The sequence below is a fragment of the Chionomys nivalis genome, chromosome X (genome assembly GCF_950005125.1).
Source record: "Chionomys nivalis chromosome X, mChiNiv1.1, whole genome shotgun sequence".
In the NCBI taxonomy this organism is placed as follows: Eukaryota; Metazoa; Chordata; class Mammalia; order Rodentia; family Cricetidae; genus Chionomys; species Chionomys nivalis.
In genome coordinates, this window is record NC_080112.1 from 124,023,140 (window position 1) to 124,037,973 (window position 14,834).

The window sequence follows — 14,834 nt, forward strand, 5'->3', positions numbered from 1 at the left end:
TGTTACAGCAACTCTGAGAAATAGACGCAGCGAACAAGCAAACAAGCAGTTCTGTGACTGCAGAAGTCCAGTCAAGAAGTGACCAGGGCCAGGATCTGGGTGAGTAATGATGGAGACACAGCAGTAAGAAACAAATTCTAGATTCACCGCGAAGGTACAGCCCAACAAACTATGCTGAGATATGAATTGTGGGCTATAACTAATGTTATTTATTATTTTCATTGCCTGTATTAATGTCTAGATACTTATGTATATGCATTATAGTCCTATAAGAGAACATATTATTCATTGCTGGGAGTATCTCAGGTTTGGGACTGCTGAAACTAGAGTTGTTTAATAGGGTAATTAAAAATACCTGTTTTGCTGTGTCCTACATGGTAAAATGAGAAGATCAGGCTCCACTGAATGATTTGTGATTCTATTATTATCAAATAAATGCCCTCTTGTCTCAGCACTGGGAATGGTTGCAGAGGATAGTAAACGGGTCTGTGATTTTCATATTCACCCAAGACAGTTGTGGTACTGAAAACTGAAATTTTCTGTCCTCGTGGTTTTTAACTGTTTGTCATTTGATACTTCTAGAACACGGAGGCGTGGAATATCACATTTCCAACAGACCTTCAGCAGACCCAGGTAATCTGTGTTGCTCTTTCTCCCAGGAATTAGCAGTCAGGTTAAATTGCTTTAAGAGACTTGCAGCTCCACCTGAAATAAGTTTGGCGTGATCATGATTCCACATCCTGTTTTCCACTAGTGAAGTCGTAGTTTGATTTCAGGATAGTAATGGAATTATGGAAAAGTTGCATTCTTTTACATGGGATTTGAAAATGATTCATTCAGGGGGGCTGGAGAGATGGCTCAGCGGTTAAGAGCATTGCCTGCTCTTCCAAAGGTCCTGAGTTCAATTCCCAGCAACCACATGATGGCTCACAACCATCTGTAATGAGGTCTGGTGCCCTCTTCTGGCCTGCAGGGATACATGTAGACAGAACATTGTATACAAAATAAATAGATAGATATTTTAAAAGAGAGCTTTCTTACAAAGAAAAAAAAGAAAATTATTTGTTCACCCTTCAGTCCACTCTTACGAGTGAGATACAATTCCTCCCATTGCTCGAATGAGAAAGTTAAAGCACAGAGCAATTAAGAAAGACTTTTTCTTATATTAATAATGGTTAGCATAGCAAGCAAAAGTAAGTGGAGCCTTTTTTTTGTTTTTTGTTTTTGTTTTTGTTTTTTTGTTTTTCGAGACAGGGTTTCTCCGTGGAGCCCTTTTGAGATAATGAAAACCAGTGATAAAACCAGGGCAATTTGAAAATTTAGTATCAGGAAGCTTGTGGGATCCTACAGGCCAGTTCTGTCAGGGTCTTCAATAAAACACACATTAACAGGAGACCTCCACTTCCTTCTTCCACCTCTCTCCCTTGTTGAATCTGGTTCTCTAAAGAGGAAAAGGCAGCCTGGGAACTGCCCCCCGAGTGCAGCCGTGGCAGCTCCCAAACACCGGTTAGAGCTGGTTCTCAAGGTTTAAAATTTTGAAAGGCAGCTCTAAGTATTGTTCCCAAGTCACTCACTTGTTAGGTCTTGTTAAATTAGCTTGTCCCTTTGAAAAATGTGTTTCAACCACTATTCACTTGAGATTCTAAAGTCATAATTTCCTTTTCTCCCTCTTGGGTCCAAGAGAAGACCAACTTTCTGAAGAATTACTCATGACTATATCTAGTGCCCCCATATTCCTTAGTTATCGGTCCATTGTAGAACTTCTGGCTATGCCATTGTGCAAGGGCATGCGTGGGAATGGGGATGGGGATATGATGCAACTCACACATTAATAGCAACCCCAACTCCAACCTAGATCTTCCAAAGCAAAGTCTACATAGCATCATGTAACTAATAAATGAAACCTAGGGATTAACCCTATGCAACAGTCAGTGATCACATAGCCTTGAGCATCTCCCAGACCCACTCTAAAAGTCCTATGGTGGATGGGGCTTGCCTTACATTTTCTCGACCCTTCCTATTCTGACTTAGTGTCTTCTCCCTGCCTTCCTATTTCTTGCTTGGCTGAAGTCACCACGGTGGCCGCCCTATTGGGCATGCTCAGTGCTCTGGCTTGGCCTGGACTCCCTTCCTTGACTAGCAGTACTCAGCGCCCGCCAGCCCAGCCCCTTCAGTGCCCGGGTCCCTTTAAATCCATCCGCCTGGTTGCTAGGCAACAGTGCGGCCCGCGCTGGAACTGCACTGCAGAGGCTCTGCCCCGGGCCAGCCTGGCCCGGTCGCAGTGGCTAGCACTGAACAAGGGGCTGCCGCCTGTCGGTGGTGGCCGGTTTCGGGGAAGAGTGGACAGGGCTCTCCAGACTGCACCCGCGCTTTCAGGTATGTCTGTGGAAGGGACATCCCGGGCGCCCCTGGCGCGCTCCTTTTTACCCCCGACTCGCCCAGCAAGAAAGCAGAAAACCAAGGAAGTCCCAGCAGCAGGGTTTTTTGCTCTCCTGAGAGCCCAGGCTGGAGCTAGCGAGTGTTTGGGGGGGAAAAAAAAAAGAAACAGGGCGTGGGAAAAGGGATTGTGGAAGAAGTGGGGTCAAGCCTGTCCATTCACCCGCCAGCTACAGGATCAGGACTGGGGAGGTGAAAAATGTCACCTGCAGTGGGGGCTCTAGCAACAACTCGTTCCTAGTCACCTTTTTTTTTTTCCCCGTAGAAGCAAGGGTGGCGGGAGTTTCAGTTAACCATTCACAGAGAAAAAAATTCCTCAAACTATGCATACAAAGATACAGCTTGATCGCAAGAATGTGACTCCCATAGTAATAAAGTCTAAGCCTTGGGAACTCAGGTGACTCCATATCTTTTCTTCAAGAAGGAATAATTTCACACTAAATAACAAAGAGTTGGGGCTGATAACCATACATAGTACCCAGTTTTCAATGGCACCTTGTTTCTCTTACCATACTGGCCAAACAATAGAAAAGGACATGCCCAGGGAAGTGAACCCTTGACCCATAGGGCCCTGAAAGACAAAGCAAAAAGCAAGATCACTTCTCTTTGTCGTGTTTTCACAAAATAACTGCACTCCGAGGGAGGGAATCCAGGCCTAGGCTCCAGCCCTTTGCTACTGTGGCTGCTGTCTCCACCACCACCCGTGGCTCATGTGGTCAACGCTATGAGGAATACAGTGGCACCGCGGTCCTTGTCCCACCTGACATTTGTATTGCCTGAAAACTTCAAAAAAGAAATTGCTTCTGTCTGGTCCCACACTGCGGATAGACCCATGGACATTCTAGGTGTAAAGTGTGTGACTTTAAAGCACACTTCAGAGATGAGCACGGGTTTGGACCTTCTTGAAATTATATTTCCTGATTACGCTCAAGGGGGGTGGGGTGGGGTGGGGTGGACTGTTTTTTCCAGCTCAAGTTGGAGGAGACCAGTGACATCCGGTCTAAGACCTTGGACCTCAGGAAGGGTAAGTACAGTTCTTCTAGCTGTTATCTCATCCTGGGAGTTGAGAAGCCCAGAGTCTTGCCCAACAGAAACCTTCAACTTTGTAACCGAATCGTCAGTCACTGTCAGGACGCTTTCAAGCCAACCTCATAAACATTCAAAAGAAAAGTGCCCCAAAGACTTCAGCTAAGCCAAAGAAACTTCAAGGGAAAAATTAAAACCCTGGCCCTAAAATGCCATCCAAAACACTTTGTAAGCTAGGAAGAAGACTATGGATTTTCTTTTCTAGAAAAAAAAAAAAAACCAAAAACAACCAAAAAACAAAAAACATTCCATTAAAATCAAGTGTTACCAGATACCAGAGTGAGCATTATGGTTGGCTCTGGGTCTGAATACTCGCCCATGTTAAAGGAATATGACAGACAGGTACAGAGTGGAAAAATGAATTTCCTCATAGTTTGGCTTGAAAATTCTCAGGCTGTCCTCTAGCCAGCATTACAACTTCTAGGAACGCCAGGAAATGTGCATATGTAGATTTAGCGGTGAGCCCGGTTTACTGGGGTTAGGACAGTGCTGGTGTCAGGCAGGGGTCACAGTACTGAGGTGGGCCATTTGCTATTAACCACCTGTGAAGTCGTTTCACCACCTCTGTTCTAGGTCTGAAGACTCTGCAGCTCCCCGCAGACAAGCCTTCAGCAGTTCTGAAAGATGAGCCCTAGGATAGGGAGGCTTTTCTCATCGCTTCCTGCCCCAACCTCTATTTAATCCTTTCTCAAGCTTTCCCCTCTCCGTCTGCTTTCAGTAGCTAGTAAAACATAGAGATCCCCTTGGCCGGCACGCAGTTCACTTGGATCTTCATTTTGTTATTAAGTGATTTCCTACAACTAGTAAAAGAGGGTGGGGAACGAGAAGGTATCCTAGAGGAAGTAGGTCAAAATTGTCTCTCTTTCCTGTCTGGAAGCAATGAAAATAGAAAATTGTTGCAATGCTTAATTTTTTTCCCCCAAGGCAGAGTCTCACTCTTTAGCCCTGACTGGCCTTAACTCAGGCTGTAGACCAGGTTGGCCTCGAACTCACAGAGATCCGCCTTCCCCTGCCTCCTGTGTGCTGAGATTAAAAATGTGTGCTGCCATGCCTAGCCGAGTAACATTTTCTTTTACTATTTTGGCTGAGCAGTTTTTCCGAGGGTCGAAAGAGTGGAAACCACCAAAACTAAAGAGAGGGTGTTCTCTGGGCTAAAGGGCTCCTTTGTTTTCACCTAATGATCCCTGAGGGATGACTGAAAGCTGAGGCATTTTTTAAAGATTTATTCGTTTTGTATGTATGGGTATTTTGCCCGCATGCACAGACATGTGTACCACGTACAATGGATCCCCTGGAACTGGAGTTGTGAGCTGCCTTGTGGGTGTTGGGAATCGAACCCAGGTCCTATGGAGTAGCAGCCAGTGCTCTTAACTGTGGAGCCATCTCTCCAGCCAGGAAAGTCAGTTGAGGGAAGTTGAGGGGCCGAGTAGTGACAGAAGTTGCTCAGCATGGGTGTATGTGTGTGTGTGGGGTGAACTTTACCAACCATCACTCCAAGTTTACATAACTTGAGAAGGAGGGACCTTAGTGAGATGAGCAAAAGCCTCTGACATCCTCCCAAACTGCTTACCAGTAACCCCCACCTACCTATGCCAAGCCAAACAGCTGCGATCACAAAGAGACCTATGTTTAGACAAAGAGAGTTCTGAAAATTTGAAACCATTTCCTAATGTAAATGGGATAACACAAGCGAGGGACAAAAACCATATTGGGGTTGTGTCAGGAACTTTCCCAAAGCATATGATTTCAAATACAAATATTTTAGAAAACAAATAATTAAGTTTCCTGTGCACCTTAATGGAAGATTCCTCCCCTGGGCCTGACCTTGAACATGAAAGAGAAGTGGTTTTATTGATTTCTTCTTTCCCAATAAACAGTAGCGTATCATTTTCTGAAGCCTTACAAAGGTAGAAATACTTCCCCCTCGTACTTTCAGTTCAATGATAAATCTGAGAGTCTTAATAAATAATCACTCCCGGCTCTGTCCTCAACATTAATATTGTGTTGCCTCACATTAGGTTATTAATTCACTCTCAGTTTGTTTTGTCGGCGATTCCAAAACTTTTTTATAGCTTTGTTTGTTTGTTTGTTTGTTTTTCAAGACAGGGTTTCTCTGTGTAACAGCCTTGGCTGTCCTGGAACTCACTCTGTAGTCTAGGCTGGCCTCGAACTCACAGAGATCCATCTGCCTCTGTCTCTCGAGGACTGGGATGAAAGGCGTGCGCCACCACCATCAGCTTATATTATTTGTAGAATTCTCGACTTCAAGTGATACTACTCTAGAAGCTTCTCCTCTTGGTTCACTTAAGACATCTTTAACACAAGTCTTACGTACAGAGGTTAACATATGCTCGGGAAAGAAATCAGACAATATCCCATATGCATTTTTCAAGGAAGAGCTGCCATTAAGTGACGAATCGAATCGTTTTGAAAATACATATATATAAAATTGAGGCAAGCCATCCCTTACTGCACAAAAGTGCCCCCACACGAAATAGTCCCCAGTGGATAAATGGTAGGCATTTTCAGGTGGGACACTAGCTGGAATTATCAGAAGCTCATTATTAATCCGTACCAGACAGAAACGTAGGTGCAGTTGTATAATATAGCAGTGTCTTCCTAAGGCCTTCCAGGGAATAATTTTTGTAGGCGACCTCAAATGTTATTTTTGTCGTGACTTCTCCCCCCCCCCCCCCCGTCTGCATTCTGACTGGATTCTTCTAATTTTTCATTTCTCTTGGGTCCTTCAAAGTTCAATGTATAGTTGAGTAGACACAGGAGCAAACGTGCACGCTCCCAGCTGGAAGGCCATGCTTGTACTTTCAGTAATGGTTTCCCGTTCTGCTGAGGAAAATTACCTCGTGGAGTTGATTAGGAACAAAATGGCTGCCGGGCCAGGGAGGGGTGGGGGATGTCATTTATTTTTAAAGCATATTCCTTGTCCTTGCTCAAAATCCTCCTGACACATTTGCTCTGCAGTAAAAGCAAACAGCCCTGAAGACAGGGCTGCTGACAGCCTTCAGCTCTAAGGAAACGTGGGAACAAGTCCTGAAAGGCTGTCTTGCCAATGAAAGAGAAAAGGGAGCATCTAGGAGACCCTTTGACCCTGCCCGCGGAAGCCTGGGGAGAGGAATGCTGGGGAGCCTTTCAGACCTTTCTTTCTCCCTTCCCCTCCCCCATCCAGCTTTTCTCTCTCCTCCTTAAAGGATAACCTAAGCTCTTCAGACAATGGAGTCTGTTCTTTCAGTCTGCGGAATGACACCTAGTGGATGAAGAAAGGGGGTTTTCAGAACAAGCACTGACCTGGGAGACAGGATCTCAGTTTTATGACTACAGGCTACGTGGCCTTGCTCAGGTCACTCAGTTTCTCTGAACACAGTTATTTAATCAATGAACTCCTCCAGGTCCTTGGATAGAATACTGGATTTCTACGATCCATTGAAAGATAAATCCTTCTAGACACTCAGGAAATTCTACAGAGGCATGAGGAAGAAAAATAGGGTAAACTGAAAGAGTGTGTGTGTGTATGCATCTGAGAAGCAACGTTAAAATTATTTTTTATTCTATGTGATTTTGTTTTTTGGTTGCATATAAGTCTGTGTGAGGGTGTCAGAGCCCATGGAATTGAAGGTAGAAACAGTTGTGAGCTGTCATGTGGGTGCTGGGAATTGAACCCCGGGTCCTCTGGAAGAGCAGTCAGTACTGAGTCATCTCTCCAGCCCCCGCAACATTAAAATTATTAATGAAGACTTTTCTACATTAACTTTTATCCGTACCCCGACCTCTGTCTTAGATGTTTCCCTGCTTGCGTGTCCAGGTATAAAGTGAGTGGCCTCTCCTTCACTGGGCACAGCTGGCCTCTTTCCCAACCCATCCCACCGCCATTGTCAGGCAGAATTAGGTGAAAACAGGTAGGCAGTAGTCAGTCATCTCTCTCTCTGTCTCTCTACCCTTGCTACCATGGCAAGCTTTTTTTTTTTTCCAAAATTCTCTGGTAAAATTGTGATTTTTGAAAGATGTGGCAAACAAGCTAACCCTTCTCTCTTTCCTCTCGTATCAGTAGTCCCTTCCCTCATGCTTACCGTCGCCTGTTTGAATCACTCATGTTCATCTTTCTAAAAAGGAGAGAGCCCAAGATTCTGATCATCATTCCATTATTCCAGGACAGGCATATCGTAGATGCTGGACTGTGACCAAGAGTAAGAGAAGTCAGAAAAGAGTATTTCTAGAGGGAAACCATGATTCTGGCCAGTGTACACCCTAAATTTCTTGTCTGGGTTTGTCACTGTGCTCTGGGATTGGACCCCCAGATTTGTTGCATACTAAATAAACACTCTGTCACTGAGCTACACTCCAGCCCTGATTAACTAGCCTTTTGGGGGGTGCGTTGTTTGTTTTTTGAGACGAGGATCTCATGAAGGTCAGGCTGATCTCAAAGTCTATGTGTAGTTAAAACTGGCCTTGAACGCCTGGTCCTTGTGCCTGTACCTCTTGGGAATGCTAGGGTTATAAAGTGTCTGCTCCCTACCACACCAGCAGGAATTGCCCTTTAATGTTTATAAACTTGGATGCCGGTTGTGATTTTGTAGGCTAGGTTTTCACCTAAAAAAATATACTCAGAGACTGCATAAGAAAAACACCTTTAATAGCATTAATATTTTTTTAAAGATTTTTATTTATTATGTATATAGGTTCCTGAAGAGGACACCAGATCTTATTACAGATTGTTGTGAGCCACCATGTGGTTGCTGGGAATTGAACTCAGGACCTCTGAAAGAGCAGCCAGTGCTCTATTCCTCTGAGCCATCTCTCCAGCCACCAGCATTAATATTTTCAATGGTTGATCTGGCAGCTCATTATAAAATCGCTCTCCAAACAGAGAATTCTATATGCTTGGCAGGCTTTCCTAAAGGCAAAGTCTAAGACTGGACTAGCAGGAATTCTTAGGTCAAAGCAGAAAAGCACTTGGTAGAGTTAGTCACGAGGAAGTCGGCCTGCTCCACTGGACCAGAAGCAAATCACGTTGCAGCAAGCCTTGAAGTTTCAATCACTTAAGGAGTGAACAAACAGTAGTTCTGCCGGAGAGGACGAGGCACAAGGAAGGCACATCGAAGGAAAGGGTCTTACCAATATTTGCCTAGTAATTCCCAAATAACCTCTTTATTACTGTAAAGCAGTCTGTTTTCGTGCACACAGCTGCCTTACCACAGAATCGTCTACAAAGAATAATGAAATATTTCATTTATTGATTCTGTTTCATGGGATGGAAGAATTTTCGAGGTGCAGGTGTTCACAGACCTTAGCTCCATTAGCCCTTTTCATTTACAAACAAGATCCAAGTCACTCTATTAGTTTGAGGCGAGCTGACCCTCAAATGTCCAGGCGCCTTTAGGTACAACCAGCCTTCTTAGTTCTTTCTACAACTGGGCTAACCATGGAGATAATTTGGATTGGTTTTCAATTTTGTTTTTCAGGAAATCAAAGTGGTGCCCAACGAAATGGATGCTAGACGAAAGCACTGGAAAGACAATAAGTTAACTCCTGTTTTAAATGAGCATGGTGTCCTAGAAGATGCTGCTCCTCTTCCGTCTTTCTCTGAAGAAACATCTTCAGACAAATCCTGGAGGATGGGGAGAGTTTCTAACTTTTCCAGTAGAAATGCTCAAGAAGGAAATAAATGTACGAGGAAGGACTATTATTCCCAGATAGCGGAAAGAGACCAAGACCCCAATTTAAGAGAGACAAGGATAAACGCATCAAAGAATGTAGCAAATGCAAATTCTGTCTTCTGGGACTTTCTCGATCTGGACGGTGCTACCAAGGAAAGTTCTCACAACAGGGAGAGCGCCTCTGCGTGGACTGAGAAGGAATTGTCAGCGGCAGCACAAGTCAGCAAGAAGAAATGGACCGAAGCAATGCCTCCCAAACTCCGCCTGCACCTCCTGAATGAAGAGCTGGGAGAACTTAACCTCAAATGCCGGGAGATCGAAGAGGATTTTGAAAATGCCGAAAAAGAACTTTTGAATTCTCGAAAGGAAACCTCGAGGAGATATGTCAGTTTCCAAGAAACAGCTGCTTCAAAGAATGACTGGGAACTGCAAGCTTTAAAAAACGACCTGACTGAAAAAGCGACAAACGTAAAAAACTTAACCAAAGAGCTCCAGCAAGCCAAAGAAGTCATGTACAGGCTGAATCTAGAGAACAGAGACTTGAAAGACTCTGTCAAGAAACTGAAGCGTCAAACTGAACTCAGCACAGCGCTCCTCAGAGAAGAGATGAAGTTGTTTTATGAGCTGGAAATGGAAAAGATCCACGTAGAGCTGGGTGCCATCAAGAGTGAGCTGAGAGCTGAGAAGAGCCTGCGAGCGAAGAACAGCAGAGCCCTGGAGTTGCTTGGAAGACACGTGGCTTCTGTGGTAAGGTCATCGCGTACTGCTGACCACTTTACTGGGAATGATCTTTAAACATAAGGGGGGAGAAAGCCTTTCACTGGGCAAGCCATTGAGCCAAATCGATGTTTATCGTACTATGTCTTTGTGTACTTGATAGCATACAGTCTTTGCGGTGAGTCATGTTAACTTTGAAGCGTCTGTGTTCTCTTTCGTTTTGAGAATCCGAATGGAAACTTCTGAAATCTCTTTTATATGGGTGCCTATATAATATTACTAAAACAAAACAAGGACAAAAACACAAACGGATTTACCAAATCATGGATGAACCCAAGTCATCAGCCTCATTGTATGATCTTGTTAGCCATGTCCTTGGCACATGAATGTTCTCCCATCTGTGGTAAGCAGTGTGAATAATAAAATCTTGTTTACACGTATCAGCATAAAACACGCCTGTGAGTTTTGTAGTTGCCTGGTCAAACTCAGCCGGACAAAAAGGCATCTGCTTTCTTTGGGGTCTAACCTTAATCAGACCCATGTAAACATCTCGGGAACACAGTCTCCCCTGCTGATTGCCCCGTGCTTTTTCCTTGGGCTTGGACACAGTTCCCATAGACTACAAGATGATTAGAGTCCCTGTTCTGACCTTTGCTTAAACAGGGCCTGCCTCAGCCATGGCTCCTGCATTTTCTTAGGCTGGCCAGCAAGGGGCGCTTTGTTTACATAGTTCATTCTCCAAGCTCCTTGCCTGTCTTCTGTCACTGAGCTAGTTTTGCTGTGGAAGGTGTTAGATGCCATCTAGACAAACTTCTAGTGTGCTGGCTTGATTTAGGTGGTCACCCACCCCTGGAAGGGGCCTAGAAAGTGCCAATTTGCTTTGTATCTACAAAGAGTGAAACTGTGCTGCTTGTGGCCTTTGTGGAAATAAAGGCCCAGTTGAGTCTTTGTGCTGGTGGGTGTTGGCCATCAAGATTTCTGGCAACCAGACACTTACTTGCATGATATTTTTTGAGATTATAATATAATACCATCATTTCTTTTTCTCCCTCTAAACCCACTAGCATGGGCCCGTCTTGTTTTCTCTCAAATTCACGGCCTCTTTCTTCAATCATTGTTATGACATACCCATAAGCACATATGTACGTATGCACATGCAGGCATATTCCTAAATATACCCTGCTTAGTCTGTTTAATGGTACTTGTATGTATGTTTCAAATGCTTTGGGTTTTGGATAACCAGTTGGTTTGCTCTTCCCAAAACTATTTCTCCCACTCTGAGCATCCTTAGTTTGCTGTAGTTCTTTGTATAGAGCTAAGGTCTCCTGAGCATTCCCCGGTCCATCTTGCTTTGTCTATTCCTGTTGTCCTTGTTCAGCTCGTGTTTAAGCAATCATGTTGGTGAGACTTAATGGGTGTAGATTCTAACATTCCTAGGAGACCCAGTCTCACAGAAAACTCCCCAATCCTCTGGCTCTTACAATCTTTCTGCCCCCTCTTGCAAAATGTGCCCTGAGCCTTAGGTTCAGGAGTTGTTTTTCTAGATGTATCCATTGGGACTGGGCTCCTTAACTCTGCATTCGGATGGTGAGGAGTGCACTTCTCTGTGGCTCTAAGTACAAGCATTTAGAGTACAGCTGGGGTCACACTGGTTTAGTAAAGGAGTGGTTGTAGGATCTCCTCCGAGACCTGTGACTTCACTAGCCATGGTGTTTTGTCAATGTGTTGTATACAAACGAGGGAATCTAAAGGAGTAAGTCACAAAACAATCCCACACCAGTTTGGAATTATGATTAATAAAAGGATTATTTATTTAAAGGGAAAAACTTACAGATCACTGTCCTAGACAACAGCCCCCTGCACAACCGGAAAAGCGTCTGGTAGTCAGAAGCAGAGTCCGAAGCAAGAGAAAGCGCGAGGGGCTACCACAGCTTTTTTTAAGCCAGAGATACCACGCCCAAGTGGGCTGATATCTTAAAGGCTATTGGCTGAAGGAGCGGAAGGAGCTCCCGCAGCAGGAATCTCTAATTATTTTAATAATTTTATTTGTATGGCTGGTTTGCTTGCACAAATATCTGTGCACCACATATATACCTGGTGCCTATGAAAGCCAGAAGAAGGCATTAAATCCCCTGGAACTGGGTTACAGACATTGTGAACCACCATGTGGGTACTGGAGATCAAACCCGGGTCCTCTGGAAGAGCAGCCAGTGCTTTTAACCTCAGAGCCATCTCTCTAGCCCTTTATTGGGGCATTTTTAAGCCCAAATGAATCAAATGTAATCACAGACTATGGGAGTGGGATGTAGTTAGAAAGGTGATAAACACCCCAACTGGGAGTCAGGACACTCTGATTTCTACCACTTGCTTTCCCGTTGACTAATTTCTTCTAGATCTAAAAGCCCTGTTATATAAAACGAGAGAGCAGATGCTCTTCAGGGCCGACTATGGTGGCATGGGCTTGTAGTTCCATCAACGCAGAGGCAAGAACAGAAGGATCACTGCAGCACAGAGGTCCAGTGCCAACCCAGGCATCCTATATGAAACATTCCGTTCAGGTTTTAGGTAGTGACTTAAACTGAATTTTTATTCGAAACTGTAACCAACTGTACCTGTAAGGAGGTGAAATTACTGAGGCATCAGATAAAATCAACTCTAATATTTTGGGGCTCCTGTACTTCGCACCCAAGGAAGTGTATGCAGGCTCTTTATGTTATTTCAACATTTCCAAACATTGTGCTGGTAGATCTGTGGAACAAGTAAAAGAGGTTGTTTCTCCTTTCTCTTCTTTTTCTTTATTCATTAAGACCAGGGAAGGTAATGAATGGAAGTAAACTAAGCTGACCCAGAGGCTAGACAAAGTTGCCTGGCCAGGGAAGATTGGATTCAGCCGGATGATATTAATGTTGGTGCTTTCTCACTTGGTCCCGATAAAGGTAATGCAGGCACTGGTAGCCTGCTTCAAAGCAAAGAAGATGCTTTGTGGCTTTAGCGGTCACTCCGGCTTCCCACCAAGGTCTACCTGCAAAAGGAAACTAGGAGTCCTGTGCCCTATTTGAACGTATTTAATCTTCCACACACCCTTAAAACTTCATTTGTCTTTGCCCTACAAAGGTACTCATTCCTTAGTGATAGCATGCTGAACTGTCACACTGTGCTATACCACCAAGCTCCAGCATTCAATAGAATTCTGGTGTTGTGTATGTGGTGCTAGGAATCAAACCCAAGGTCTTGTTTAGGCTAGGACAAGCACACTACCACTGAGTTAATGTGTTTCATTTACTGTGAATGTATTTCTTTTCTTTTATTTTCCTTCCTTCCTTTCATTTTTTTAAGACAGGGCCTCAGCTGGGCAGTGGTGGCGCACGCCTTTAATCCCAGCAATTAGGAGGCAGAGGCAGGCGGATCTTTGTGAGTTCGAGGCCAGCCTGGTCTTCAAAGCCTGGTCTTCAAAAGCTAGTTCTAGGACAGGCTCCAAAGCTACAGAGAAACCCTGTCTCAAAAAACCAAAAGGCAAAGAGAGAGAGAGAGAGAGAGAGAGAGAGAGAGAGAGAGAGGAAAAAGAAAAAAGACGGGGCCTCAGTGTGTAGCCCTTGTTGACTTCCAGCCCCAAATTCTTCTATCTTACCTTTCCAATTGCTAGTGAAATACACGAGTATTTTAAAAATGGGGGTGACATGCTAGATCACTCATCACTTTAGTTTGTTGTGTGAAGAATTTGAAATCTACAATGGAACCACCAAATACCACCAAGTCCTTCATTTTTTTCCCCAGGAAACCTGGGTTGTCAGCATTATTGGAATGTGCTCCACTGAGGACTCTGGTTCTATAAAATTTTACTGAGCTTTTATTATTATAGCTCCTTACTAATTTTAGAAATGTTTTAGTTGTATGTGTGGTGTATGTGTGTGGGTGGGTACATATGTGTGTGCATGCATGTGGAGGCTACAGGTCAATAGTAATTGCCTTCTATCGGTCTCCAGTGTTTTTTGAGACAGGGTCTCCCACTGAGCCTGGAGCTCACCAGCTGAGTAGACTGACCTAGCCCCTGACTTCCTCCTGTCTGTTCTTCCCAGTGCTGGATTACAAGTATGAGCTGTTATGCCTAGCTTTGCGTTGGGCACTGGGACTCCAAACTCAGGCCCTCGTACTTGGGTAAGCTGAGCCTTTGCTGCAGCCCCCAAACTTCATGTATTCTAAGGCATGCTCTCAAAAACCCTTGACTTTCCTGGATTTAGGATACAACTTCAAATTAATGGTGTGTCACACTAGAGTTGTTGGTATTTTTTCTAAGTCATTTTTTACATAATGGTCTATCTCCCAATCAGTGCAGTTTCAGATATGGTGTTATACAATATGTGCTAGATTGGGGATATGGGAATCAAAGGATTTATTAATACGACAAGTCTCTCTGACCTCAGGGCCCTTATTTGCATGATGAGCTAAAACCAAGCGCTAAGAGCTGTAGTAGCTTAGAGTACAGTTAGAGCCTAGAGGAGGATCGATGAATTCTGGCCCCGAGGCTAGGAAAGTGTTCAGAAAGGAGCTGGCAACAGGACTTGCCCGTGGGGCAGGAGGCAGAGCCACTTCTAAAATGTAAATGTGCAGGCTTCATTTGCCTCAAAGAGGACTCTTGCCAGCAGTGAATCAAAAGGTCTTGGATGCTGTGCATGGCTCGATTTTCAAGTCCCACTTAAGTTCCTCTTCTGGAAACCCACTGTGACTTCCAAGTCCTGCTCCTTTCCGGCCAGATCAAAGCATGACGTTCTCAGGCCATCAACCCCGGGCTCCCGATGACAAAAGCAGAAAATAAACTCTGCCAGTACCAATGGACCTTTGGTCGAGTTCTTTTTCTCCTGGAAACAATCTGCCTAAGAAGCATCAGTGGTAATAGTGAGCAAACACCGTTGCAAGCAGTCTGGCTTC

The 14,834-nt window shown here is 44.4% G+C and overlaps 1 protein-coding gene across 2 annotated transcripts; it reads left to right on the forward strand.

Moving 5' to 3' along the window:
- Nucleotides 1–583: 583 nt before the first annotated feature.
- Ccdc160 (coiled-coil domain containing 160) lies at nucleotides 584–10,299 on the forward strand. Of its 2 annotated transcripts, none has more exons than XM_057760182.1 (2): nucleotides 584–633; nucleotides 8,997–10,299. In XM_057760182.1, exon 2 carries the CDS (start codon nucleotides 9,021–9,023, stop codon nucleotides 9,984–9,986), a length of 966 nt encoding a protein of 321 aa, XP_057616165.1. In that variant the 5' UTR covers nucleotides 584–633; nucleotides 8,997–9,020; the 3' UTR covers nucleotides 9,987–10,299. The 2 variants fall into 2 exon arrangements, with proteins under 2 accessions (XP_057616165.1, XP_057616164.1); XM_057760181.1 differs by lacking the exon at nucleotides 584–633 and adding an exon at nucleotides 2,187–2,376.
- The last annotated feature ends 4,535 nt before the right edge of the window (nucleotides 10,300–14,834 follow it).